Source organism: Gobio gobio (assembly GCF_949357685.1).
Source record: "Gobio gobio genome assembly, chromosome: 14".
Lineage (NCBI taxonomy): Eukaryota > Metazoa > Chordata > Actinopteri > Cypriniformes > Gobionidae > Gobio > Gobio gobio.
The window spans coordinates 10,113,988-10,125,495 of record NC_137107.1 but is presented as its reverse complement, the minus strand read 5'-3'; the positions used below and the strand labels follow the sequence as shown (position 1 = coordinate 10,125,495).

The 11,508-nt window shown below is 36.6% G+C and overlaps 1 protein-coding gene across 1 annotated transcript; it reads right to left on the bottom strand.

The window, feature by feature from the left end:
* Nucleotides 1-5,407: 5,407 nt before the first annotated feature.
* msx2b (muscle segment homeobox 2b) lies at nucleotides 5,408-7,855 on the bottom strand. The gene is made up of 2 exons (XM_079834972.1): nucleotides 7,502-7,855; nucleotides 5,408-6,374 (listed from the first exon to the last, which is right to left on the bottom strand). The coding sequence occupies exons 1-2, from the start codon at nucleotides 7,800-7,802 to the stop codon at nucleotides 5,953-5,955; spliced, it is 723 nt and encodes a 240-aa protein (XP_079691098.1). The 5' UTR covers nucleotides 7,803-7,855; the 3' UTR covers nucleotides 5,408-5,952.
* Between the last annotated feature and the right edge of the window lie 3,653 nt (nucleotides 7,856-11,508).

Genomic DNA, 11,508 nt, shown 5'->3' with positions numbered 1-11,508 from the left:
TATAATAAACTGACGGTAACAATGTTGTGCTGTTGATGCTCGTGCAGCCTCTCGAGGAGGAATCACAACAAACGAGAGCCGCTCATACAAAGAAACTCAGTTAACATACACGGTTAAAATGACAAATTGTGGAGTTTTTATATTTATAACATATGATAGCCTAGAGATAACATCACAGAACCAAGAGTGCTGTTTCCCTAAACACCATCACGACTGAAAATGTGACATTGCTTTCATATGACAGTTCCATAAACAGTTAAAGGGTTAGTTCACCCAAAAATGAAAATTCTGTCATTAATTACTCACCCTCATGCCGTTCGACACCCGTAAGACCTCCGTTCATATTCGGAACACAAATGAAGATATTTTTGTTGAAAGCTGATGCTGAGAAAGGCTTCAGATAGGCCTCCATTGGCATTCAGTACATTTACACTCCCAAGACCCATGAAAGGCACTTAAAACGTCGTTACAAAGTCCATCTCACCACAGTGACTCTACAATAATTTTACGATGTGACGACAATAGTTTTTGTGCGCAAAAAAAAATTTAAATAACACCTTTATCCAACTTGTTATTGTCTTCCGTGTGTGCCTCCACGACGCATGCGTGAGAATATGACGCAGATCCGGCGTTCAGACACATGACCCAGAAGCGATTTGTTTACAAGCAGAGGAAGACGCGCGTATCTAAGCTGTTGAATTCTACATTGATCGTGCTTTAGGTCTCGGCGTAGTTCTCAAAATGGGGCTTAAGTGTGCATTTCATGGATTCCGGAACCCTGGATCTACGTCATATTCTCGCGCATGCGTCGTGGAGGCACACACTGAAGACAAGAACAAGTTGGATAAAGGTGTTATTTAGATTTTTTTTGCGCTAAAAAAAAAAATATTGTCGTCGCATCGTAAAATTATTGTAGAGCCACTGTGGTGAGATGGACTTTGTAACAACGTTTTAAGTGCCTTTTATGGGTCTTGGGAGTGTAAATGTACTGAATGCCAATGGAGGCCTATCTGAAGCCTTTGTCAGCCATCAGCTTTCAGCTAAAATATCTTCATTTGTGTTCCGAAGATGAACGGAGGTCTTACGGGTGTCGAACGACATGAGGGTGAGTAATTAATGACAGAATTTTCATTTTTGGGTGAACTAACCCTTTAATTAACATTGTCACTTACATTTTAGAAGCAATATTGACTGTTTTTGTTCGATTTCAGCAGCAAAAATAGTTCCAAACAAAGATTGGAACACAGCAGAACCATAACGGTATGTTACTGAATGATTCAGTGTTTGGATGAATCGGTTGAATCAAAGATTCAATGACCTATTCATAAACGACTGCCTCATTCCTGAACAAATCAGCCGTTTGAATGAATCGTTTAAATGAATGACTCAATGACTCACTCATTAAGATGGTCACCTGCTGCCACCTACTGGTGGTATCTTTCTAACATTTCTTATTTTGTATATTCAAACATATTATTCATAACACATTATTGAATGCAGTCGTATTTTTTTGTGTACATTGTTTAATTTGGTTGGTAACAGCCCCATAGTGTTTTATTCTAATTTAATTTCTAGATCAAATTGAAAAAATAAAATAAAACGGAAGCTGAAGCATAGCCTATATTTAATAAGATTATGGAAAAAATTCCCTTTATAAAAAGTAAAAATATCACAAATATGCAGATTTAAATATGTCAAATCTGATTGAAAACTGGTGAGAATATTGCTTCAGAATAAATTATATTTACAACACAAAAAAATAAAAAAAATAAACAATCCGGACAAGCACATTTTTTACTCTGACAAGTGAATGACAGATTTACTTGTCCGAAGGACAAGCACATGAACCATAAAATATAAGTCATAAAATATAAAGTATGAAAATCTTTCTTTGTTGTTGACCCTGATTGCAGATTCATCTTCTCCAAACATTAAATTATTTGTTTATTTTAAAAGGTTGACTTGGAATGCATAATAAGATATCGTTCATACGAATACCATGAGGAAGTGCAAACGCCCAGTCATTTTGATGTGTATCTTACACTGGTGTTGTTCTCCCTGTGACCAGCAGAGGAGGTCTAAATCAAGGAAAACATTGATTAAACAAGAACAAACAAGGGCAATATGTTCCCCTATACCCACTGTATCACTTGTCATGATCATTGATGTGGGGAATAGAATATTATGAATCACATACAGGGAGACTTTTTGTGCACTTTTTTAGGGCTTAGTGTAGACCGTGTTACAAGGCATGTTTGAAACATTTTGATTGAATTATTTTGTCAGTGGTAAATACTGTATACTTTTCTAAAGAGCTTTTTAGAAACTGTGACCTTAATAATCCCCACCTCTAATTTTATCAGAAACGTTTGAAAAGATGCCTGGCACTTTTACTCACCATTCTTATGCTCTGTTCAGACTACTTTTTATGATGTGCAATGATGCATGTGTAAAAATAATTTTGTTGTTGTTTCTCTGACCTAATGGAAACCCAGCAGACAAATATTTTCAAGGTTTTATGCATTTCCCCCACAATGTAAATATTTTAAGAAATGTGCCGCAATTAATCTGACTCCTGAAAAAATATAAAAATAAAAAACAAAGTTTAAATATAGAAAATAATTTGTACCATCCTCCATAAACAAACCCCTTCCATACCCATTTTATATTTTAAAGTATTTTCATGTAAAAGGCATTTCATTTGAATGAATAAACAAACAAAGTTAGAAAAAAAAAGAAAATTAAAAAGTGTATTTGAGTCACTTTCACCATTGTGGTAAATGATGGTCCAGATACTGAAGAATTTCATAGTATTCTATAATAAATAGCTATAAATTCAAAGGATTTGGGAAAGTCACAAAATGCTACTACACTGTAAAAAATAATTGTTGGTTTAACGTAAAGTATAAGTAACCTGGTTGCCTTAAAATATTGGGCCCTATCATACACCCGGCGCAATGCTACACCAGGTGCGACGCAAGTGTGTTTTGCTAGTTTCAACCCGACATAGCTATAATTTTTACGTCCAGTGCCATGTTGTTTAAAGGTGCTGTATGTAAGTTTTTGACTGTACTAAAGCATAAAAATACCATAATATGCTTGTAGATATTTAGGAAACATACTGAGTTCTCATAGTTGTTGCTCTATAAATCAATGCTACAGCCAGTTATTCTACTTTGAAATGTGCGTTTTGTTTTGGTCACAGTCTTCCAAACCGCAGGTTGCCAGTTTACCCAATAGTATTTCGACACCACAGGTTGCCAGTTTACCCAATAGTATTTCGACACCACAGGTTGCCAGTTGGCGGAAAAACACAGCGTAGAGCTTCGGAGATTTGATGTCACGTAGCCTAAACTCCGCCATTTTGGCAGGCAATCATGGGAGTGCTAGAGCAGCTGTAGCATTGGTGTCTATAAAAGAATTTATTTAACCAGTTATTCCAGTTAAATTAATGTATAAAGCCAGACTTTTTAAACCTTACGCATTACTATGAGGAACTAAAAACGACTGTGCCATTGACCAACCGAAACCTGGTCTAAAGTCAATGGCGCTGTATTTTCCCGCCATGGTGCAAGCGCAACTGTCTTTTAAAGCCAATGGGAGATGAGTTTCTGATTGGTTTATTGTAAGTTACACCCAAAACACACCCATGACTCATTAAGAGACTAGGGACAACCCTTTTGGACCATGCGCCTGGAGCGCTGACCGTTTTTTCCGTCGTTAAACTAGCAAAAGTGGATTTGGACACACCCTGAGTGCACCTGTGCTTCAGACCATGCGCTCAGGTCATTAAAATAGGGTTCATTGAAATAAAAAATTTTAGTTAATACAATGGAGATTGGTTTAATCAGCAGAAACTCAAAATATTATGTTATCTGAATCACATTAATTATCTAAGTTGATTTGACAAAAGAAAATAAATTGTGAAAAACAACTCGTGAAAATATTTTTTTACAGTAATGTTAAGTACATTTTCCAGCTATTAAATGGCTTTGGGGTCTCTCAGACCTTGAACAAAACACACGGGTTACATCTTGTAATGAATCTTCCTGATTTGTACATGTCAAAGATAAGTAAAGAATTAAACAGGGCAAATTTTCCCAGATATACTTGAGGTATTTAAACAAGTCCCGGACAACTTGACAGCTTGTGAATTCAGCTTCAGAGAGTCTCTTGACTTTTTTTTGCACCACAGGAACAGGATCAGGCAAATTGCCCAGTTTCACTGCGTTCTCGTAAGTAGCTCAAAGTCGACGTTATAAAACACATCCGTGAACACTTTAGCGGTTCTGTGTCTGATTAGCACGACTGGGTTCGTGTTTTGATTAAAGGAAGCTCGTGAGTAAAGTGCTGACCATAAACCATTTCCTCATTGCATCAAAGTCACGCGGAAGCAGTAAAACGTCCCAATTTATAGAGCCACAACTTAATGAACAAGCCATAACAAGGCAATAAAGAAGTCAAACAGAACTAATCGAATGCCTTTTATAATAACTTTCAATAACCGCATAATCAAACATTACTACTTTGCATCATGTTTAATAGATCATTATTTCATCAATGATCGTATAGTTAGAAATGCATAGCTGTATTTTCATATAAATGCTCAAAATGCTGGTCTGTTAAACATCACATAATGTTTGGTTCATGAAAATTAATATAAAGTGTTCATATTCATACTCATACATAATTCATTATGTGAGAATGTATTAATAGCTGTGAAAGTCTCATTCCTTGGGGGGGGGGGACTATCCCTGTAAAAAACAACACAAGTTTTTTTTCTACTTTAAAAAGGTGGAGGTGAACATCAGGAAAATGAATAAAGTGAAAAATATGAATAGAACACAACTTGCTTATGCAATCGACTACCAAACTTCTACCCTAAACTTGACTCTCTCATATACTTTCTCAAACATGAAACGGAACCAACGCTTTTGTGTTTGCTCGCAAATTGCCGTTTACTCTACATGTCAGATTTCAGTCAATTATAATTACAGTATCAATGTATATAAAAATGTGGCATAAAAAAATAAACACCCACATTTTAGTTACAAGTTACTCATTTCAAACTGCATATGCAAATCGCTGACAAATGTGCTTCTAGGTTGCAAAGTGTAGGGAAAATAATTAGGGCTGTCAAAAGATTAATCGCGATTAATCGCATCCAAAATAAAAGTTTGTGTTTACATAATATATGTGTGTGTACTCTGTTAATTATTATTTATATATAAATGCACACACATTCATGTATATATTTAAGAAATATTTGCATGTATATACATTTATATAATCTATATATAAATATAAAGGTTTTATATATAAAAATAATATTTTTTTTCTTAAATATATACATGCTTGTGTGTGTATTTATATATAAAGAATAATTAACAGAGTACACACACATATTATATAAACACAAACTTTTATTTTGGATGCGATTAATCGCGATTAATCTTTTGACAGCCCTAAAAAAAAATGCATTTCTCGTATATAAAGTCATTCAATTTCTTTCAAACACTATGACCTTTTGGTGAAATCAGTGTCTGTCAATTATACAGTAGCTACAGGTACGACAGATAAGTAAAAACAACGCGTCAGGACACATGGGTTATTTACAGGATAAAAAAACCCATGAAATGTAGCAGAATTTAAACATTTTGTACACTAAATAATTAAGTTTTACAATATATTACATAAAGATGTATGACACAAATATACACAAAAGGTTTGGCAACAGAATGATCCATCCACAGGGTAAAATTTTGATCTTTCAGTGAGTGGAAAGTGAGGTAAAATGTCCCGATTTTCATGTCAGGTCTTTTAAGACGTGAGCGAAGGCACATATTTGATTTTTTGGTTGTTGGTTTTCTCGGAAACCCTATGATTGTAAACATTGTCTGGTCTTTTTGTACATCCACAGAGCAGTACTAGTCCATATTGCCGCACTTCCTCTCATGCGAGGTGATACATGCTGTACCCTAAAGGTGTCCCGTATAGACCCACTGGAGCAACAGGCAATAAAGGCCTCTGGTAGTGGTACGAGTGGCCGTAGAGTGAGACCGCTGAATGAAGTTGGGTCCCAAGAGGAAGAGGCAGACTGAAGTTGGGGTGTAGGGCAGGTTTGGCGGTCAGTTTGAACTTTTCCAGCTCGGCCTCTTGCAGGCGCTTGGCCTTGGCCCGTCGGTTCTGGAACCAGATCTTCACCTGGGTCTCTGTGAGGGTGAGGGAGCTGGAGAATTCGGCTCGTTCCGCAATGGACAAGTATTGTTTCTGTCTGAACTTTCGCTCCAAGGCCAAGAGCTGCGAGGTGGTGAACGGTGTACGGGGTTTGCGGTTGGTCTTGTGCTTGCGGAGAGGACAGGAACTTGCCTGGCCTGAGGTGGGGGGAAAAGGTTTAAACTTTAGTCTAGCAAAACGGCATTTCTTGCACATTTTAGGTTGGTCAAAAAATTGATTTTAAACTCTAAAAATGTGAGTGAAACTAATGCTTTAAAAATAGTGTTCTCAATAGCTCAAATGTTGTAATAAAAATAAAATAAAAAGTTGCTGGCTTAAATTTTTAAGTACAATCAACATGGATGTTTAAGTAATTTCAACTTAAATTACATTAAACTGACTTAAAAAAAAGTTGTATCTTGTATTGCTAGTTAATTTTAATAAGTGTAAAAACAACGTATTGATCGTATAATGTTTTACAGTGTACATAATGCATGCACGTGAATGTGTTTTATTTGAAATATTTTTGTGTTTACTTGATGTTTTTAATCATTATTATTAGGCATTTAGAAGGTGGAGCTAAGGTGAAAAATACATGCTATTAAATGCATTACAAATGTACTTGAGTATGTTTTTAGTCAAATACAAATATGCATTTTTAATACATTTAATAGTACATCTTTTTCATCTGGGAGGATAAGCCATATATCAAATAATGCTATAGTTAAAAGGATTTTTGCTATATTTAGTAAATAATATAAGGAGATATCGCCATCTACACATTAACATCCTGCTTCAAAATTGCAATAAAGTGTTTAATTTATTTTAAATCATAATAATGTTTATAATAATACGTTTTCTGCTCGAGGCATCATATTTTCAGAGCAGTGGGCCCTCATGTATCTCTAGTTTCTTGATTAATAATAACAAACGCACTTCTTTTTTTTGGAAGAAATATGAGTATGATGTACCATGATTGATACCTGTGGGGATTTTTTTCTTTTCTTTCCATTCTTTCCAATTTTATGTGAGAAAGCTACACTGTGCAAGAATGATTGAACTTGTCTAGTATGTGCGTTAGAAATGTTCTAGATTTCTAAAAGATGTGTTTGCACTATTGTATTTTTTTCTTGAAAGGGGGAAAAAAAACATGCATAACTAGTTTCCATTAAACTTATCCTTCCACAGTCTCAATAAAACGTGCATTCGCTTTAGTTGCATGACAATTATTGACGTAATAAGCATTAAAAGCATAAGCAGTTAGTTGAGAAAGTGAAACACTTACTAGTTTGGGAGAATCTGGAGTTCATAACCCATGCTGTACAGTCATCCGGCTCAGGGGACTCGGATTTAACGGGTGAGGTCTGTATAAAGTGCTTTGGTATTCCAGCCGAACCACAAGAATCCCTGATCTCAGTCTTCGCAAACGGACTGTATACATCCTCGCGCCGTCTTCCAGAGTCCTTGCTGGGTTTGTGGCTGGATATAAGAGACTCCACGCTGAATGGATGGCTTGACACTTGAGTTTTGCGCTGCTCCATGTCCCGATCCCCGTCTGATTCCTTCAAGCTCGCGGACGCGGACATCCTCCTCGCGACTAGCCTCTGGACGCCCGAACTTCAGAAATCACTCTGACGACTCATGCGAAAAGCTTGAAGCCTTTGATGCCTCGAAGCACGCGGCCACAACAGAACTTTCAGCCAATCAGAGCGCTGCCAAATGAAGGCGCGCGCTTCGTTGCTACAGCAGCACACGGCAACGGTAAAAAAAAACGTTCAGCCAATGAGAAGAACGCATATTTCTCGCGATTGGCTTATTGAGTTTGCAAGAAAGTTATAATTGACTAAATGACAGCGACAGATTCTGCAATTTTGGTGAGTAAGGCCATGGATAAATAGGAAAGAACGATAACAATGTAACAGTAAGTCCCAAATATTTTAACTTGGATGTTGTATTTTATAAATATGTGGTAACACTTTATTTTACAGTGTTCCTGTTACACATTTTACATGTATTTACTATGGTCAATTATGAATAGTTACATGCAACTAACCCTCAATCAAATCCTATAGTAAGTACATGTTGTTAATTCATATTACTCAGTACTTACAGGCCTATATATAATTATATAATTATAATTACACTGTAACAATGAAACCTTAAAATAAAGTGTACCAAAATATGTAAGTTAAGAATATTAGAGTTTCTGTCATGGGTAGCTAACACTATTCCGGCAAAAATAAATCCTCTGTGTTTGTACCTAAAATGTAGAGGGTACAAGTTAAAGAGAATAAAGGCACACCTTAAGAAAAAAATGTGTTCACTACTCCCAAAAGTGTATGCTTGCAGAAAACATATATATGTTTGTATTGAACATTGATGGAGCAACAGATTTTGTGTGGAAATAGAAAAGTGATTTATATTGTTTAAAAATATTATCTTATAAAATAATGTGTATTTAATAATGTTAATACTTGTTCAAAACAATCCATTTTTGCAAAGTTTGTACTTTTTTCGGTTTATTTTTGTTCAATATATATACTGTCATTAAAACATGTTAATATATATATTTTAAAAATACAGAAACAAAATTATTTTAAAAAGTAAAGATTCTGAAAGCATTGAAAGATATCCCATAATCATTTAATATAGATTTACAGTAGTAACAATACATTATATTGTATTAAATGATAAGATTTAATTATAAATATGGTGCTTATCTCTAAGGTGGACACCCAGCTTAATACATGATATTTAGCATCTGAATCTGAACATGTCATGTCAACAAATGTTAAAGTCAGCCGCTGTTTATTATCATGTTAATTATTGTCTTTCACCCCAAATGCCATACTTTTACATAGGCCTATTCTTCCGTTATTGAAAAACTGTTACTTTAATTACCTTGAACAAAACTGACAATCATTAAGAAGACCTTTGTCTCAAAATATATTCAATAATTTTAGTGATTCTCATTTGCTACTTACAACATAAAAATAATTAAAAATACATAAAATATTAGATCAAATTAGCTCGGAATCAACTTTGCGTTTCACGTCAAGGATCAGACAAATTTCCATGTGCATTTTGAAAAGCGAAAAGTGCTACGGCAAGTTTTTGTGCCACCTGGTGGTTCAGAGGAAAATAAAACCAAAGGTGCTTTTTATCCCACGGTGCCTAGCCCTGTTGTCTATTGTCTAAGTCTATGTTCAGACTGTCAGTCCAAATTAATTTTTTGTGCAAATGGGATTGAAATCTGATCAGATTTGTGAAGTGTGTATGGCGACAAATCACATCAAATGCAATTTTTACAAATCCGTTTCGATATGTGGTTTGAAATCATATTCAAATTGCATTTCCAGAAATCCGTTTCAGTCTGAAGGCTAAAAACAGTCATGCCACGTAAAACATAAACGTCAGACATTTTTATTGGAAACATGCTGAAAGTTGCTGCAGAAACCAGGTTGTGTTGTTGCAAAGTGGCGGTCGAGCAGAAATGTACAGTATAACGGAGACATGTTTTGAAACCAGCGGAGACGACAGCATGATAAAAATTGGCAATCATACTAGCCTCCGTTTCTGACGCTGCCTCATAAGACGCAGTAGTCCAGCACGGTCGAGTAAATTATGGGCTAATTTTCATTTTTGGGTGAACTATCCCTTTAAGGCACTTTAAGGGTGGGTTGCACTAATAAGGATAAATTATCCTGGCGTCAGTTCATCCCGATGGTGGTGCAAGACAACTCAATTTAAAATAAAACCCAGATCAACAAATCTTTGATTAGCTGTAAACGTTGCTTAATTTAACCCTTATTGGTGCAACTCACCCTCTAAGTGTTTTTCACGTTAAGCGTTTTAGTGGTTGAAATACTGCAATACAGGTGCAGGTGCTATGGCTCATAAGTGCCCGAAACTTGCATCTTGTTCACTTATTTTTAAAGGATTGACAGGCTTGTGCTGCAGTTCTATGGCTGTTTTGCCCTCCAGGGCGCCGCCACAGTCACGTGACTGAAAACTATGAATTGCATGCAAAAAGCCCTCCATGTTGTGGTTGTTGTTGTTGTTTTCGGCGTATGCCTACCAACGCAATGTCATTGCGATAGAAACCAATGCAGATATTCCTGAAAACGAAAGAGAGGCATGGACACACAAATCAAATCTGAACAGTTGCGGGGAGTCAATCATTTTAGATCAGATTCCAATCCAATACACAAATAATCGGCTCTGGACTGACAGTGTGAAGGTAGCCTAAGACCTGCAAACAGTAAAATGTGACAGAAAAATCAAACAGCAGCCCAGACAAATACAAGAAACAGTGCTCGAGGCATTACAACGCAATGTATCATTACTATCCAAATTGAAGTCGGATTATTTGCTTGAAAGTTTGCTGTCTGCAAGTTTCTTTGCACGACATCTAATCTCCTTGGAAAAAAGTATTAGTTCCTGGCAACAGCGGTAAGCTGCTAACAAAAGCATTAGGGTGTTTACTCTTCAAACACAAGAGTTATTTTCAAAGTATCACAAATGACCGCTTTGCGAGAGAGAGAGGAAATGTATCTATCATGAAATGTATGTCCTCTGAACACTGAGGCTGTTCAGTAAGAAGCCATTTAACAGAGATAGATTGCTTTCGGTCTCGTCCTAGAGGGGGGAATTGTTTGTAACCATGACACTTAGGGTATTTAGGCAATCACACTTAAAATAAACATCACCCTTCTACTCTTGTAATGAATAGGAGCAGCAATCAGCTGCTTGTTGGACTGGTCTTTATGTGTGTTTGTATGTGCACTAATGCTGCAGGGTGAGATTCTGCTGGCTTGTCGTTCCCAGGAGCCTCAGCGCGTTTATTAAGCAGGGTGATTTCACAGACAATCTGAGGTTTGTGAAGGCGCCAGTGAGCGGGGAGATGAAAGGCGCCTCTCCTCGGGGGAGAAACTGTGGCAGTTTAGCGGCTCCACTCAGGAGGAGTCGCCTCCCTGTACACACATACACACACACGCAAACACACAACGCATGCACACACTCAGCCGTCACGCCCCTGCCCCGAGGCACCTTGTCGAGCACAATCCAACTCTTTGCGTAGATGGACTGAGAGAGACTGCTGAACTGTAGTGATAGATGAGAAGGATGTACGTTTGCAGTTGAGTATCATGGGAGCTGACAGGAGACATATGAGAAATACTCACCGTGAGAGAGAGAAGAAAAAGCAATGTTATGCTCTAAATATTGCGTTCAAAAGAGATGCTGGGGAAAAAAAAAATCACCCTTTAGGATAAGCCTTTTTGAAATTGACCA

Coding starts and splice junctions, on each gene's coding strand:
- msx2b (XM_079834972.1), bottom strand. CDS start 7,802: ATGTCCGCGTCCGCGAGCTTGAAGGAATCAGACGGGGATCGGGACATG. Junction 6,375..7,501: donor CTCCAGATTCTCCCAAACTA/GTAAGTGTTTCA, acceptor CCCCCACCTCAG/GCCAGGCAAGTTCCTGTCCT.